This window comes from Oncorhynchus tshawytscha, linkage group LG26, assembly GCF_018296145.1.
Source record: "Oncorhynchus tshawytscha isolate Ot180627B linkage group LG26, Otsh_v2.0, whole genome shotgun sequence".
In the NCBI taxonomy this organism is placed as follows: Eukaryota; Metazoa; Chordata; class Actinopteri; order Salmoniformes; family Salmonidae; genus Oncorhynchus; species Oncorhynchus tshawytscha.
The window spans coordinates 34,497,633-34,510,914 of record NC_056454.1 but is presented as its reverse complement, the minus strand read 5'-3'; the positions used below and the strand labels follow the sequence as shown (position 1 = coordinate 34,510,914).

Here is a 13,282-nt window from a genome sequence, read left to right as displayed (position 1 = left end):
TCTTTGATTTTAGGCGGGGATAAACATAATGGCATCATTGTCAGATTTACCAAAAGGAGGATGGGAGATAGCCTTATACCTGTGTCTAAATGTCATGTAGCAATGGTCAAGTGCTGAAATTCCACGAGTAGGATTGTCAATGTGTTAGTAATAATTTGGGAGCAAGTACCTCAAATTACCTTTGTAAAACTCCCCCACAACAATGAACACTGCCTCCAGGTATACAGTCTCCAGTTTGTTCATTGTCCAATGAAGATCTTTGAGAGCATTTTTGGTGTACACTTGGGGCGGGATGTACACAGCCATGGCGATAATCCCTGAGAACTATCTTGGAAGGTAAAAAGGGTGATATTTGATAACCAAGTATTCCAAGCGGGAGAGCAGTAGCTCGCAAGTTCCTGTATGTTTCACCCGTCATAATGTTGTTGGTCATAAAACAGAGCCCACCACTTTTGATCTTGCCAGAGACAGCTCGCTTCCTGTCCGCTCAAAAGACGGTTAAACCCTCTGGTTGTATATAAATCATTTTGATGTTGGGGGAGAGACAAGTCTCAGAAATGTATGTTGCAGAATCTGATTTCCCTCTGGAAGGAGATCCTCGCTCTGAGTTCGTCAAGTTTATTAATTGGACATTGGCGAGTAGTATGCTTGGTAAATGGAGGACGGGTCACCCGGCGCCTTAAACTCACTAAGACCCCGCCACGTCTGCCTCTCCGTTGGTGTCTCTGCTTCCTACTCTCTGGTTGGACTCTCAGGAAGCCCGAAGTCTCACCGAAATGGCTGGGAATTTCGGGTGGACGGTGAGTAAGTTATTAATTTTCCAATAGTTCTGCCCGAGTGTATGAAGTATTGCTGAAACTAACTGATGAGGAAAACGACAAACAACACAATGTTTTAAACTGCGATGTTTAGTAGGGGCTCAAAGCAAGGCGCCATCTGTCTGCACCACCTTGCCATTGTTTTTCGACTGTGTGTGTGTGTGTGTGTGTGTGTGTGTGTGTGTGTGTGTGTTCATGAGGGTGCGTGTGTGTAACGGTTTTCTAGGTGTGAAGGAGAGTCGGACCAAAATGCAGCGTGTAGATTGCGATCCATGTTTAATGAACGAACGTAAAACACGAATCAATAACAAACACTGCAAAACAAAGAACTTAACGAAAACCGAAACAGCCTATACTTGTGTAAACTAACACTGAGACAGGAACGACGACACATAGGACAATCACCCACGACAAACTCAAAGAATATGGCTGCCTAAATATGGTTCATATGGTTCACTCCAGAACCACTCCAGACAGCCATAGACTTTGCTAGATAACCCCACTAGCTACAATCCCAATACATACACACCAAAACCCCAAGACAAAACACACCACAATACAAAAACCCCATGCCACACCCTGGCCTGACCCAATACATGAAGAAAAACACAAAATACTTAGACCAGGGCGTGACAGAGTGTGCAGGTGCGTACGCTTGCATGCTTGGCTTATGTAACAAAGTTACAATTAATTATGAATTCTCTCCATGAACGATTAGTTAGAAAATAACCCCCCCCCAAAAAGGTTGTTTTTACTGGTATCTATTCTATCTGGTCTGTGGCTGCTCTGGTTTCTGTTCTTCATCCCCTAGGGGTTAGCTGTATTATTCTTAATGTCATAGTTGAGTGCCTGTTTGGAGGATACAGGGTGAATAGATACCATTTCGCCTCCCAAATGGAACCTTATTCCCTGGTCAAAAAAAGTGCACTATATAGGCAACAGGGTGCTTTTTGGAACTAAAACCTACTTAGCAGCCTCCAGACCTCTTTAATCAATGCCGATACGCTAGCTGCTATTACAGTCTGTTCAAGGTAACAATTTCAAGGTAGCAATTTTTCATCAAGGGTTATTGTGTGTGCTGCCGCGTTGTTGCTACAAGCAATTCTAGCTGCATCTTATATCGCGCTGCACATTAGTTGCCAAAGCTAGCTAGCGGATATACCTTTTAAGTTACTGGCTATCTTTTTGAAAAGAGCGTCTAACCCTTCAATCTCCTAGAGTGGCCTCAACACTGATTCTGGAATTTTACAGAATCAGAAAATGGTAGTGAATTTTTTGCATTTCGGCAATACACAGAAAAATAAGTAATTGATGCCTTACTTGCTATACCTAGAAATCCTCAGGGGCTGACCAACTGGACCAGGGTCTGCTCAAGTGTGCTACCCTCCTCATTGCTGGCTCAGGAAATATTCCAAAAGTATTGGAAACCGCTTATGTGCTGCCACTCCTTAAGGGCGGGATAGTAGTATTGATCTTGATAATTATCGTCACATCTCCAGGTTTCCATATCTAGCCAAGATTCTCAAATATTTGGTAAATAAGCTACTTCTGAGCATGGTATGTTGACTATAAATAAATCTAGGTTTAGGCTAGTGCACAGCACTATCACAGCTAGCACGTTAGTTGTTAATGATATTGTCAATGCTTTAGACACTAAAATGAACTGTGCTGCCTTGTTTGTGGACCTGTCAAAAGCATTTGATATTGTTAATCATGCTATTTTATTGAACAAGTTGTCCTCAATTGGCCTGGGCTCTGACGCCTGCACTTGGTTTCATGATTATCTTAATGACAGAACTCAGGCCATCGTGATTGATCGGGTTAAGTCTGCATTTCTTGAAGTGCATAAAGGTGTTATGCAGGGGTTGATACTAGCACCTGTTCTTTTCACAATTTATAGAAATGCTATTATATATATTACATATAGAAATGCTATTAATCTGTTAAAAATTGTAAATTTCATTGATATGCGGATGATACTATTGTCTATGCAATTGCCCCGACAGCTGACCTGTCTGTGACAAGGCTACATTCTGATTTTACAGTTGTGCAGGAAGCCTTAACTGATTTAAAACGTGTGCTTAATACGGGCAAAACTAAACACATGTTGTTTTCAAGCTCTTGTAAGATTGTCTCAGAGGGATTGCATCTTCTCACGTTGGATGGTACTATAATTGAACCGGTCCTTGTAAACACATATTTTGGTATTTTACAATGATTTATCTTTTAAAAAACATACAAATGAGCTTGTTAAGAAACTAAGATTTAAAGTGTGCTTGTTTTTTTTACAAAAACAGATCTTGTCTCTCTCTCTAGTCAGCAGGAAGCAGATTGTGCAGTCAACCTTTCTACCTGCTCTTGATTATGCTGATACTATTTATCAAACTGCAGCTGCCTCTACTCTTAAACCCCTGGATGCCATTACTCATCACTGAATTCTTTACCAAACGGTTGGCTGGACCTTTTTGAAGTCACATGGATCACATCATTATTTTTGTTTACAAGGCCCTCCTTGTAAAGCTTCAGACACCTAACTTCACTGTTAAGATTTCAAATTAAAAGTTATCAAACCCGTTCACAGAGTTGTTTAACTCCGGAGACTCTTTTAGTTAGATAAGTTAGATAAGTCATGCTTTAGTTTTCTTGCTCTATATGTTTGAAATGATCTCCAAAATACATTTTGAATAGATGCGTTGGGGTCCCTAGGGCAGTTCAGGCAGTGGACAGAGGAATTTTATAATGAAGAGTGTGTTTGTTTTGGTTCACTACATTTTGTGTATATTGTGTATATATTTTTGGGAATGTGCAATATGCGTTAAGCTGTATTTTATTTGTTTGTATTATATTTTATAGTGCCTTCGGAAAGTATTTTTGTGGAGAGTCCCTGTAATCCTAGATTCAGATCATTCAGGCGAGAAAAAGTGAAAACTATGGTCAGTAAAGAAAACTTCAAACTCGTCCTTCAATTTAAAAAAATGTGTCAATACTTTTCCCCTTGATAACCAGTGCACTTCTGTATGTTGTAAAAGCGTTACATTGTCGCTGCCCATATCATTGCATAATGCATAAAATACATGAGTTCAGGGGTCTTGCTTTAACAAAGTTAACCATTTTCACTGTAGTGTCCAAAACATATTTCAAGCTGTCAGGCATTCCCTTGGCAGCAAGAGCCTCTTGGTGGATGCTGCAGTGTACCCAACTGGTGTCGGGAGCAACTGCTTGCACACACATTACCACTCCACTATGTCTCCCTGTCATGGCTTTTGAGCCATCAGTACAGATACCAATATGAGCAGCAGCTATGTTTGGCTACATACAGACCGTTAGTGGAATTCCATCGTGAGAGTAACGGTTAATCAAATCAAATCAAAGTTTATTTGGCACGTGCGCCAAATACAACAGGTGTAGACCTTACAGTGAAATGCTTACTTACAGGCTCTAACCAATAGTGCAAAAAAGGTATTAGTTGAACAATAGGTAGGGAAAGAATTAAAACAACAGTAAAAAGACAGGCTATATTCAGTAGCGAGGCTATAAAAGTAGCGAGGCTACATACAGTCAGGCTGATTGAGGTAGTATGTTCATGTAGATATGGTTAAAGTGACTATGCATATATGATGAACAGAGAGTAGCAGGAGCGTAAAAGAGCGGGTAGGCGGGTGGATGTGATTGGATGTTAATTATTTGACCAGGCTACCTGTATTTTTCATAGTGTTATTATTTAGCTGAACACTAGATGGTTTAATTTAACTTTTGGCTGTGAAACGATGCTACTCAGGTGAGAAAAAAAAATGTATAGCACCGTTGAAAAATATAAATGGACTGCTTGAAAATGTGAGGGTAAAAAAATGTTTAAAAAAACAAACAAAAAATATATAATTTTTCACATTTTAATTTGGCGCACCCCCAATGGCCTTGCGAGGACGCGTTCCCCAGTTTGGGGAATACCTACCTTATAGCCTTATAGCCCTACCTTATAGCCTTATAGCCCTAATCATTTTTTTCCCTCATCAATCTACACACTATACCCCATAATGACAAAGCAAAAACAAGTTTTTAGACATTTAAGCAGATATCGAGTTGTAGAAACATCTCAAGGACGATCAATGGAAACCGGATGCACCTGAGCTCACTTTCGTGTCTCATCGTAAATGGTCTGAATACTTACGTAAATAAGGTATTTCTGTTTTTATTTTTATTACATTTGCTAAAATGTCTAAAAAACTGTTTTAACTTTGTCATTACGGGGTTTTGTGTGTAGATTGTTGAGGATTTATTTTATTTTATTTAATACATTGTTGTCATTTGGGAACAATTGAACTGTGGAAATGTATTACTTTTTAACAATAATTCCCACAATTATATTTTTAGGGGGTCTTAATGATGTGACAACAATCGGATACTGGTCATGTTCTTACCAAGCTTTTACCTCTCTGGTTTTCTTTGTTGTGAACCACATTCCTCCTATCTCAAAGGCCCCATGTGTACCTCATGTTTAAAAACTAGGGAATCTGAATCACTGAGCAGAGCCTGAACACGCAGAGAGTATCATCCATGCTCAAAGAGACAAGTCAACCATGTGCTAATGCACAGATGCACAGACACACACACACACACCTCATTGCCTCTCCTCTTGTCCATAAAAACACATTGGGGGTCAGGGAAGTCATGCTGAGGTTTTGTGCTGTGTTTGTTTGGTAGTGTTTATATGTCCCTTGCACGGCCCAGTTTGCCTATGAGCATCGGTTGCTCCTTCCTCCTCTGTGCTGTGAGTGCCACACACACACACGCACACGCACACACACACACGCATGCACACGCACACGCACGCATGCACGCACACGCACGCACGTACGCACACGCACGCACGCACGCACGCACACACACACCCAGACACACACAAACAGACACACACGTACCCTAGCGGAACATCCCTCCCTCCCATCCCTCCCATAGCGTGGCTGAGAATTAATTTCCGTGATGAGCGCCAGGTTCCATCCCTCCCGTAGAGAGAAGCAGAAAACATATTAACACCACCTCCAATCATCTGTGGAGTATGCTTTAATCAGGCTGCTACGGGTACTGCTAGGTTACACACACACACACACACACACACACACACTCTGCTACGGGGCTTCTGCCAGCCATAGGGGTTATGAATACTGCTCATCTGTTTCAACCGTACATCGCTGATCTGCTTGTGGGGAGATTGAGATAGACTCCCCCATCACACACTGACACACACAATTGTGGAGAGAGAGAAAGCCAGCTCTGTAAATAATGCTAATCTTCTAGCAACAAGCTGGGGTTTTATTTTGTTTTTTATTCGGCTGGAGTCTGGATTAGGTCTGACAAGGACTTTCTTTGAGAATAGTCTATAATAGGTTTGATAAAGACTCCCAGGATGAGAATAATCAGGGCTGCCCTCTGTTAACCAATCAGAGAACACAATATTGCACTGTGAGAATGGAAGTTAGTGGGGGTGAAAAGAGGAGACTGGTTGTATCGCCTCCAGCCCCAGTAAACTCTCTGATCTGAGGTGGACAGTATGATCAATATTAGAAGATGGGCTGAATCCCAAATTGCAACCTATTCCCTTTATTGCACTTCTTTTGACCAGGGCCCATAGTGAATAGGTTCCATTTGGGACTCAGCCAGGATATAATCTCATCCTCTCCTCCCTCCCCTGATGAAATATGAAATTACAAACGTGTTACTGTTGTTGTCTCTCTCTCGCTCTCTCTCTAGCTGGCTGTGGGTTAAAATCCAGGCTGGATGGATTTGGTATCATGGGGGGGTAACATAGTTATTTCCTATGTTTATGTCTGCTGCGGTGTTTGTGTGTCTGTGCATGCAAGTGTGTGTGTGTGTATCTGCGTGGCATGTCTGCGTGTGTCTGTTGGTATGAGGAAGAGGAGAGAGGAAAAACAACAAAACTAGATTATGGTTAATAATAACAGCAATAAGACAAGGATTTGTCTGCCTGACCTTCTAAAAACCTCATCCATCAAATATATCTGGTGGAGGATGGAGGAGTCAGGGCTGAGGTCTCCGTTAGCTGTTTCTCTCATATCTAATGGTGCACACTACACCTGTGTGTGTGTGTGTGTGTGTGTGTGTGTGTGTGTGCGCGCGTGCATCTTTTTGTTCACGGGTCAGGACTTTGTCCTGATGTGTTTCTCTGTGTTTTCTCCTATCCCACAGAGATCCTACAAGGCGGTGTGTATGTCGACCAGAATAAGTTCCTGTGCCATGCAGACACCATCCACTGGCAAGATATCGTCAAGAACGCCCGCGTCAGCCCTCTGGTGGTGCCCACCAATAGCAGTGTTACATGTGAGTAGCTCATCAATGAAAGAGAAGGAAACATCTACTGACTTAAATAAATCAAAATCAAATCAAATCAAATGTATTTATATAGCCCTTCGTACATGAGCTGATATCTCAAAGTGCTGTACAGAAACCCAGCCTAAATCCCCAAACAGCAAGCAATGCAGGTGTAGAAGCACGGTGGCTAGGAAAAACTCCCTAGAAAGGCCAAAACCTAGGAAGAAACCTAGAGAGGAACCAGGCTATGTGGGGTGGCCAGTCCTCTTCTGGCTGTGCCGGGTGGAGATTATACCAGAACATGGCCAAGATGTTCAAATGTTCATAAATGACCAACATGGTCGAATAATAATAAGGCAGAACAGTTGAAACTGGAGCAGCAGCACGGCCAGGTGGACTGGGGACAGCAAGGAGTCCTCATGTCAGGTAGTCCTGGGGCATGGTCCTAGGGCTCAGGTCCTCCGAGAGAGAGAAAGAAAGAGAGAAAGAGCACTGGAGTAATATGATCACATTTTTTGGTTCTAGTCAGGATTCTAGCAGCCGTATTTAGCACTAACTGAAGTTTATTTAGTGCTTTATCTGGGTAGCCGGAAAGTACTGCCTCCAGCTGTTTGCTTAGAAATTCTAGGGACAATTAGAAGGCCTGCGTCTTGTGACCGTAGCGTACGTGTAGGTATGTACGGCAGGACCAAATCAGAGAGATAGGTAGGAGCAAGCCCATGTAATGCTTTGTAAGTTAGCAGTAAAACCTTGAAATCAGCCCTTGCTTTGACAGGAAGCCAGTGTAGGGAGGCTAGCACTGGAGTAATATGATCACATTTTTTGGTTCTAGTCAGGATTCTAGCAGCCGTATTTAGCACTAACTGAAGTTTATTTAGTGCTTTATCCGGCTAGCCGGAAAGTAGAGCATTGCAGTAGTCTAACCTAGAAGTGACAAAAGCATGGATTAATTTTTCTGCATCATTTTTGGACAGAAAGTTTCTGATTTTTGCAATTTTACGTAGATGGAAAAAAGCTGTCCTTGAAATGGTCTTGATATGTTCTTCAAAAGAGAGATCAGGGTCCAGAGTAACGCCGAGGTCCTTCTCAGTTTTATTTGAGACGACTGTACAACCATTAAGATTAATTGTCAGATTCAACGGAAGATCGCTGTATATGGCCCAGGAGGCTTGTAAACAGTAGCTATAAAAAGTGATTGAGTAGGCTGTATAGATTTCATGACTAGAAGCTCAAAAGATAAACGTCATTTTTTTTTGTAAATTGAAATTTGCTATCGTAAATGTTAGCAACACCTCCGCTTTTGCGGGATGCACGGGGGATATGGTCACTAGTGTAGCCAGGAGGTGAGGCCTCATTTAACACAGTAAATTCATCAGGCTTAAGCCATGTTTCAGTCAGGCCAATCACATCAAGATTATGATCAGTGATTAGTTCATTGACTATAATTGCCTTTGAAGTAAGGGATCTAACATTAAGTAGCCCTATTTTGAGATGTGAGGTATCATGATCTCTTTCAATAATGACAGGAATGGAGGTGGTCTTTATCCTAGTGAGCTTGCTAAGGCGAACACCGCCATGTTTAGTTTTGCCCAACCTAGGTCGAGGCACAGACACGGTCTCAATGGTGATAGCTGAGCTGACTACACTGACTGTGCTAGTGGCAGACTCCACTATGCTGGCAGGCTGGCTAACAGCCTGCTGCCTGGCCTGCACCCTATTTCATTGTGGAGCTAGATGAGTTAGAGCCCTGTCTATGTTGGTAGATAAGATGAGAGCACCCCTCCAGCTAGGATGGAGTCCGTCACTCCTCAGCAGGTCAGGCTTGGTCCTGTTTGTGGGTGAGTCCCAGAAAGAGGGCCAATTATCTACAAATTCTATCTTTTGGGAGGGGCAGAAAACAGTTTTCAAACAGCGATTGAGTTGTGAGACTCTGCTGTAGAGCTCATCACTCCCCCTAACTGGGAGGGGGGCCAGAGACAATTACTCGATGCCAACACATCTTTCTAGCTGATTTACACGCAGAAGCTATGTTGCGCTTGGTGATCTCTGACTGTTTCATCCTAACATCGTTGGTTCCGACGTGGATAACAATATCTCTATACTCTCTACACTCGCCAGTTTTAGCTTTAGCCAGCACCATCTTCAGATTAGCCTTAACGTCGGTAGCCCTGCCCCCTGGTAAACAGTGTATGATCGCTGGATGATTTGTTTTAAGTCTAATACTGCGGGTAAGGAAGTCGCCAATGACTAGAGTTTTCAATTTGTCAGAGCTAATGGTGGGAAGCTTCGGTGTCTCAGACCCCGTAACGGGAGGAGTAGAGACCAGAGAAGACTCGGCCTCTGACTCCGACTCGCTGCTTAATGGGGAAAACCGGTTGAAAGTTTCTGTCGGCTGGATGAGCGACACCGGTTGAGCATTCCTACAGCATTTCCTTCCAGAAACCGTGAGAAAGTTGTCCGGCTGCGGGGACTGTGCCAGGGTATTTATACTACTATCTGTACTTACTGGTGGCACAGACGCTGTTTCACCCTTTCCTACACTGAAATTACCCTTGCCTAACGATTGCGTCTGAAGCTGGGCTTGTAGCACAGCTATCCTCGCCGTAAGGCGATCGTTCTCCTGTATATTATGAGTACAGCGACCGCAATTAGAAGGCATCATGTTAATGTTACTACTTAGCTCCGGCTGTTGGAGGTCCTGACGAACCGTGTTCAGATAAAGCGTCTGGAGTGAAAAAGTTGAGGGAAAAAACAAAAATATAAACGGTAATTAAAAAGTAAAAACCGTGTAGTTGTCAGGTAGCAAAATAGGTTGGCAACAAAATGCTCAGCAACTCGTAAACAAGTCTGCAAGTTGTGACCGGAAATGACGTCACCAATGATCCTGTCTGTTGCCTTTTTACTGGATGGTTTTCACAAGAACATAAAGAGATCTACAGGGGGATATACAGCGGGGGATATACAGGGGGATATACAGCGGAGGATATACAGGGGGATATACAGCGGAGGATATACAGGGGGATATACAGCGGGGGATATACAGCGGGGGATATACAGGATATACAGATATACTGGGGATATACAGGGGGATATACAGCGGGGGATATACAGGGGGATATACAGCGGGGGATATACAGGGGGATATACAGCGGAGGATATACAGGGGGATATACAGCGGAGGATATACAGGGGGATATACAGGGGGATATACAGGGGGATATACAGGGGGATATACAGCGGAGGATATACAGGGGGATATACAGGGGGATATACAGCGGGGGGATATACAGCGGGGGATATACAGGGGGATATACAGCGGAGGATATACAGGGGGATATACAGCGGGGGATATACAGGGGGATATACAGCGGGGGATATACAGGGGGATATACAGCGGGGGATATACAGGGGGATATACAGGGAGGATATACAGCGGAGGGGATATACAGCGGGGGATATACAGGGGGATATACAGGGGGATATACAGCGGGGATATACAGGGGGGATATACAGATATACAGGGGGATATACAGCGGGGGATATACAGGGGGATATACAGGGGGGGGATATACAGCGGAGGATATACAGCAGGGGATATACAGCGGGGGATATACAGCGGGGGATATACAGGGGGATATACAGGGGGATATACAGCGGGGGATATACAGCGGGGATATACAGGGGGATATACAGCGGGGGATATACAGCGGAGGATATACAGGGGGATATACAGCGGAGGATATACAGGGGGATATACAGCGGAGGATATACAGCGGGGGATATACAGGGGGATATACAGCGGGGGATATACAGCGGAGGATATACAGGGGGATATACAGCGGGGGATATACAGGGGGATATACGGGGGATATACACGGAGATATACAGGGGGATATACAGGGGGATATACAGGGGGATATACAGCGGAGGGGGATATACAGGGGGATATACAGAGGGGATATACAGCGGAGGATATAATAGGGGGATATACAGGGGGATATACAGCGGGGGATATACAGCGGAGGATATATAGGGGGATATACAGCGGAGGATATATAGGGGGATATACAGGGGGATATACAGCGGGGGATATACAGCGGAGAATATATAGGGGGATATACAGGGGGATATACAGCTGGGGATATACAGCAGAGGATATATAGGGGGGGATATACAGCGGGGGATATACAGCGGAGGATATATAGGGGGATATACAGGGGGATATACAGCGGGGGATATACAGCGGAGGATATATAGGGGGATATACAGGGGGATATACAGCGGGGGATATACAGCGGAGGATATATAGGGGGATATACAGCGGAGGATATATAGGGGGATATACAGGGGGATATACAGCGGGGGATATACAGCGGAGGATATATAGGGGGATATACAGCGGAGGATATATAGGGGGATATACAGGGGGCATATACAGCGGGGGATATACAGCGGAGGATATATAGGGGGATATACAGGGGGATATACAGCGGAGGATATACAGGGGGATATACAGCGGGGGATATACAGGGGGATATACAGCGGAGGATATACAGCGGGGGATATACAGCGGGGGATATACAGGGGGATATACAGGGGGATATACAGCGGGGGATATACAGCGGGGGATATACAGGGGGATCTACAGCGGAGGATATACTGGGGGATATACAGCGGGGGATATACAGGGGGATATACAGCGGAGGATATACAGCGGGGGATATACAGGGGGATATACAGGGGGATATACAGCGGGGGATATACAGGGGGATATACAGGGAGGATATACAGCGGGGATATACAGCGGGGGATATACAGCGGAGGATATATAGGGGGATATACAGGGATATACAGGGGGATATACAGCGGAGGATATACAGGGGGATATACAGGGGGATATACAGGGGGATATACAGCGGGGATATACAGCGGGGATATACAGCGGGGGATATACAGGGGGATATACAGGGGGATATACAGCGGGGATATACAGCGGGGGATATACAGGGGGATATACAGCGGAGGATATACAGGGGGATATACAGCGGAGGATATACAGCGGGGGATATACAGCGGAGGATATACAGGGGGATATACAGCGGAGGATATACAGCGGGGGATATACAGGGGGATATACAGTGGGGGATATACAGCGGAGGAGGATATATAGGGGGATATACAGGGGGGATATACAGCGGGGGATATACAGCGGAGGATATATAGGGGGATATACAGGGGGATATACAGCGGGGGATATACAGCGGAGGATATAATAGGGGGATATACAGGGGGATATACAGCGGGGGATATACAGGGGGATATACGGAGGATATATAGGGGGATATACAGGGGGATATACAGCGGAGGATATAGCAGAGGGGGGATATACAGGGGGATATACAGCGGGGGATATATAGGGGGATATACAGGGGGATATACAGCTGGGGATATACAGCGGAGGATATATAGGGGGATATACAGGGGGATATACAGCGGGGGATATACAGCGGAGGATATATAGGGGGATATACAGCGGAGGATATATAGGGGGATATACAGGGGGATATACAGCGGGGGATATACAGCGGAGGATATATAGGGGGATATACAGCGGAGGATATATAGGGGGATATACAGGGGCATATACAGCGGGGGATATACAGCGGAGGATATATAGGGGGATATACAGGGGGATATACAGCGGTGGATATACAGCAGAGGATATATAGGGGGATATACAGCGGAGGATATATAGGGGGATATACAGCGGAGGATATATAGGGGGATATATAGGGGGATATACAGCACAGGATATACAGGGGGAAATATAGGGGGATATACAGCGGAGGATATAGAGGGGGATATATAGGGGGATATACAGCGGAGGATATATAGGGGGATATATAGGGGGATATACAGCGGAGGATATACAGGGGGATATATAGGGGGATATACAGCGGAGGATATATAAGGGGGATATATAGGGGGATATACAGGGGGATATACAGCACAGGATATACAGGGGGGGATATACAGGGGGATATACAGCGGAGGATATATAGGGGGATATATAGGGGGATATACAGGGGGATATACAGCACAGGATATACAGGGGGATATACAGCAGAGGATATATA

General features: G+C 44.4%; 1 protein-coding gene across 1 annotated transcript in view; it reads left to right on the top strand.

Moving 5' to 3' along the window:
- Window positions 1–13,282, top strand: part of LOC112224855 (receptor tyrosine-protein kinase erbB-4-like) — a 275,238-nt gene that overhangs the window by 51,690 nt on the left and 210,266 nt on the right. Inside the window, exon 3 of the mRNA XM_042306366.1 lies at window positions 7,023–7,154. Within this exon, the coding sequence (XP_042162300.1) occupies window positions 7,023–7,154 (132 nt within the window). The remainder of the gene's footprint in view (window positions 1–7,022; window positions 7,155–13,282) is intronic.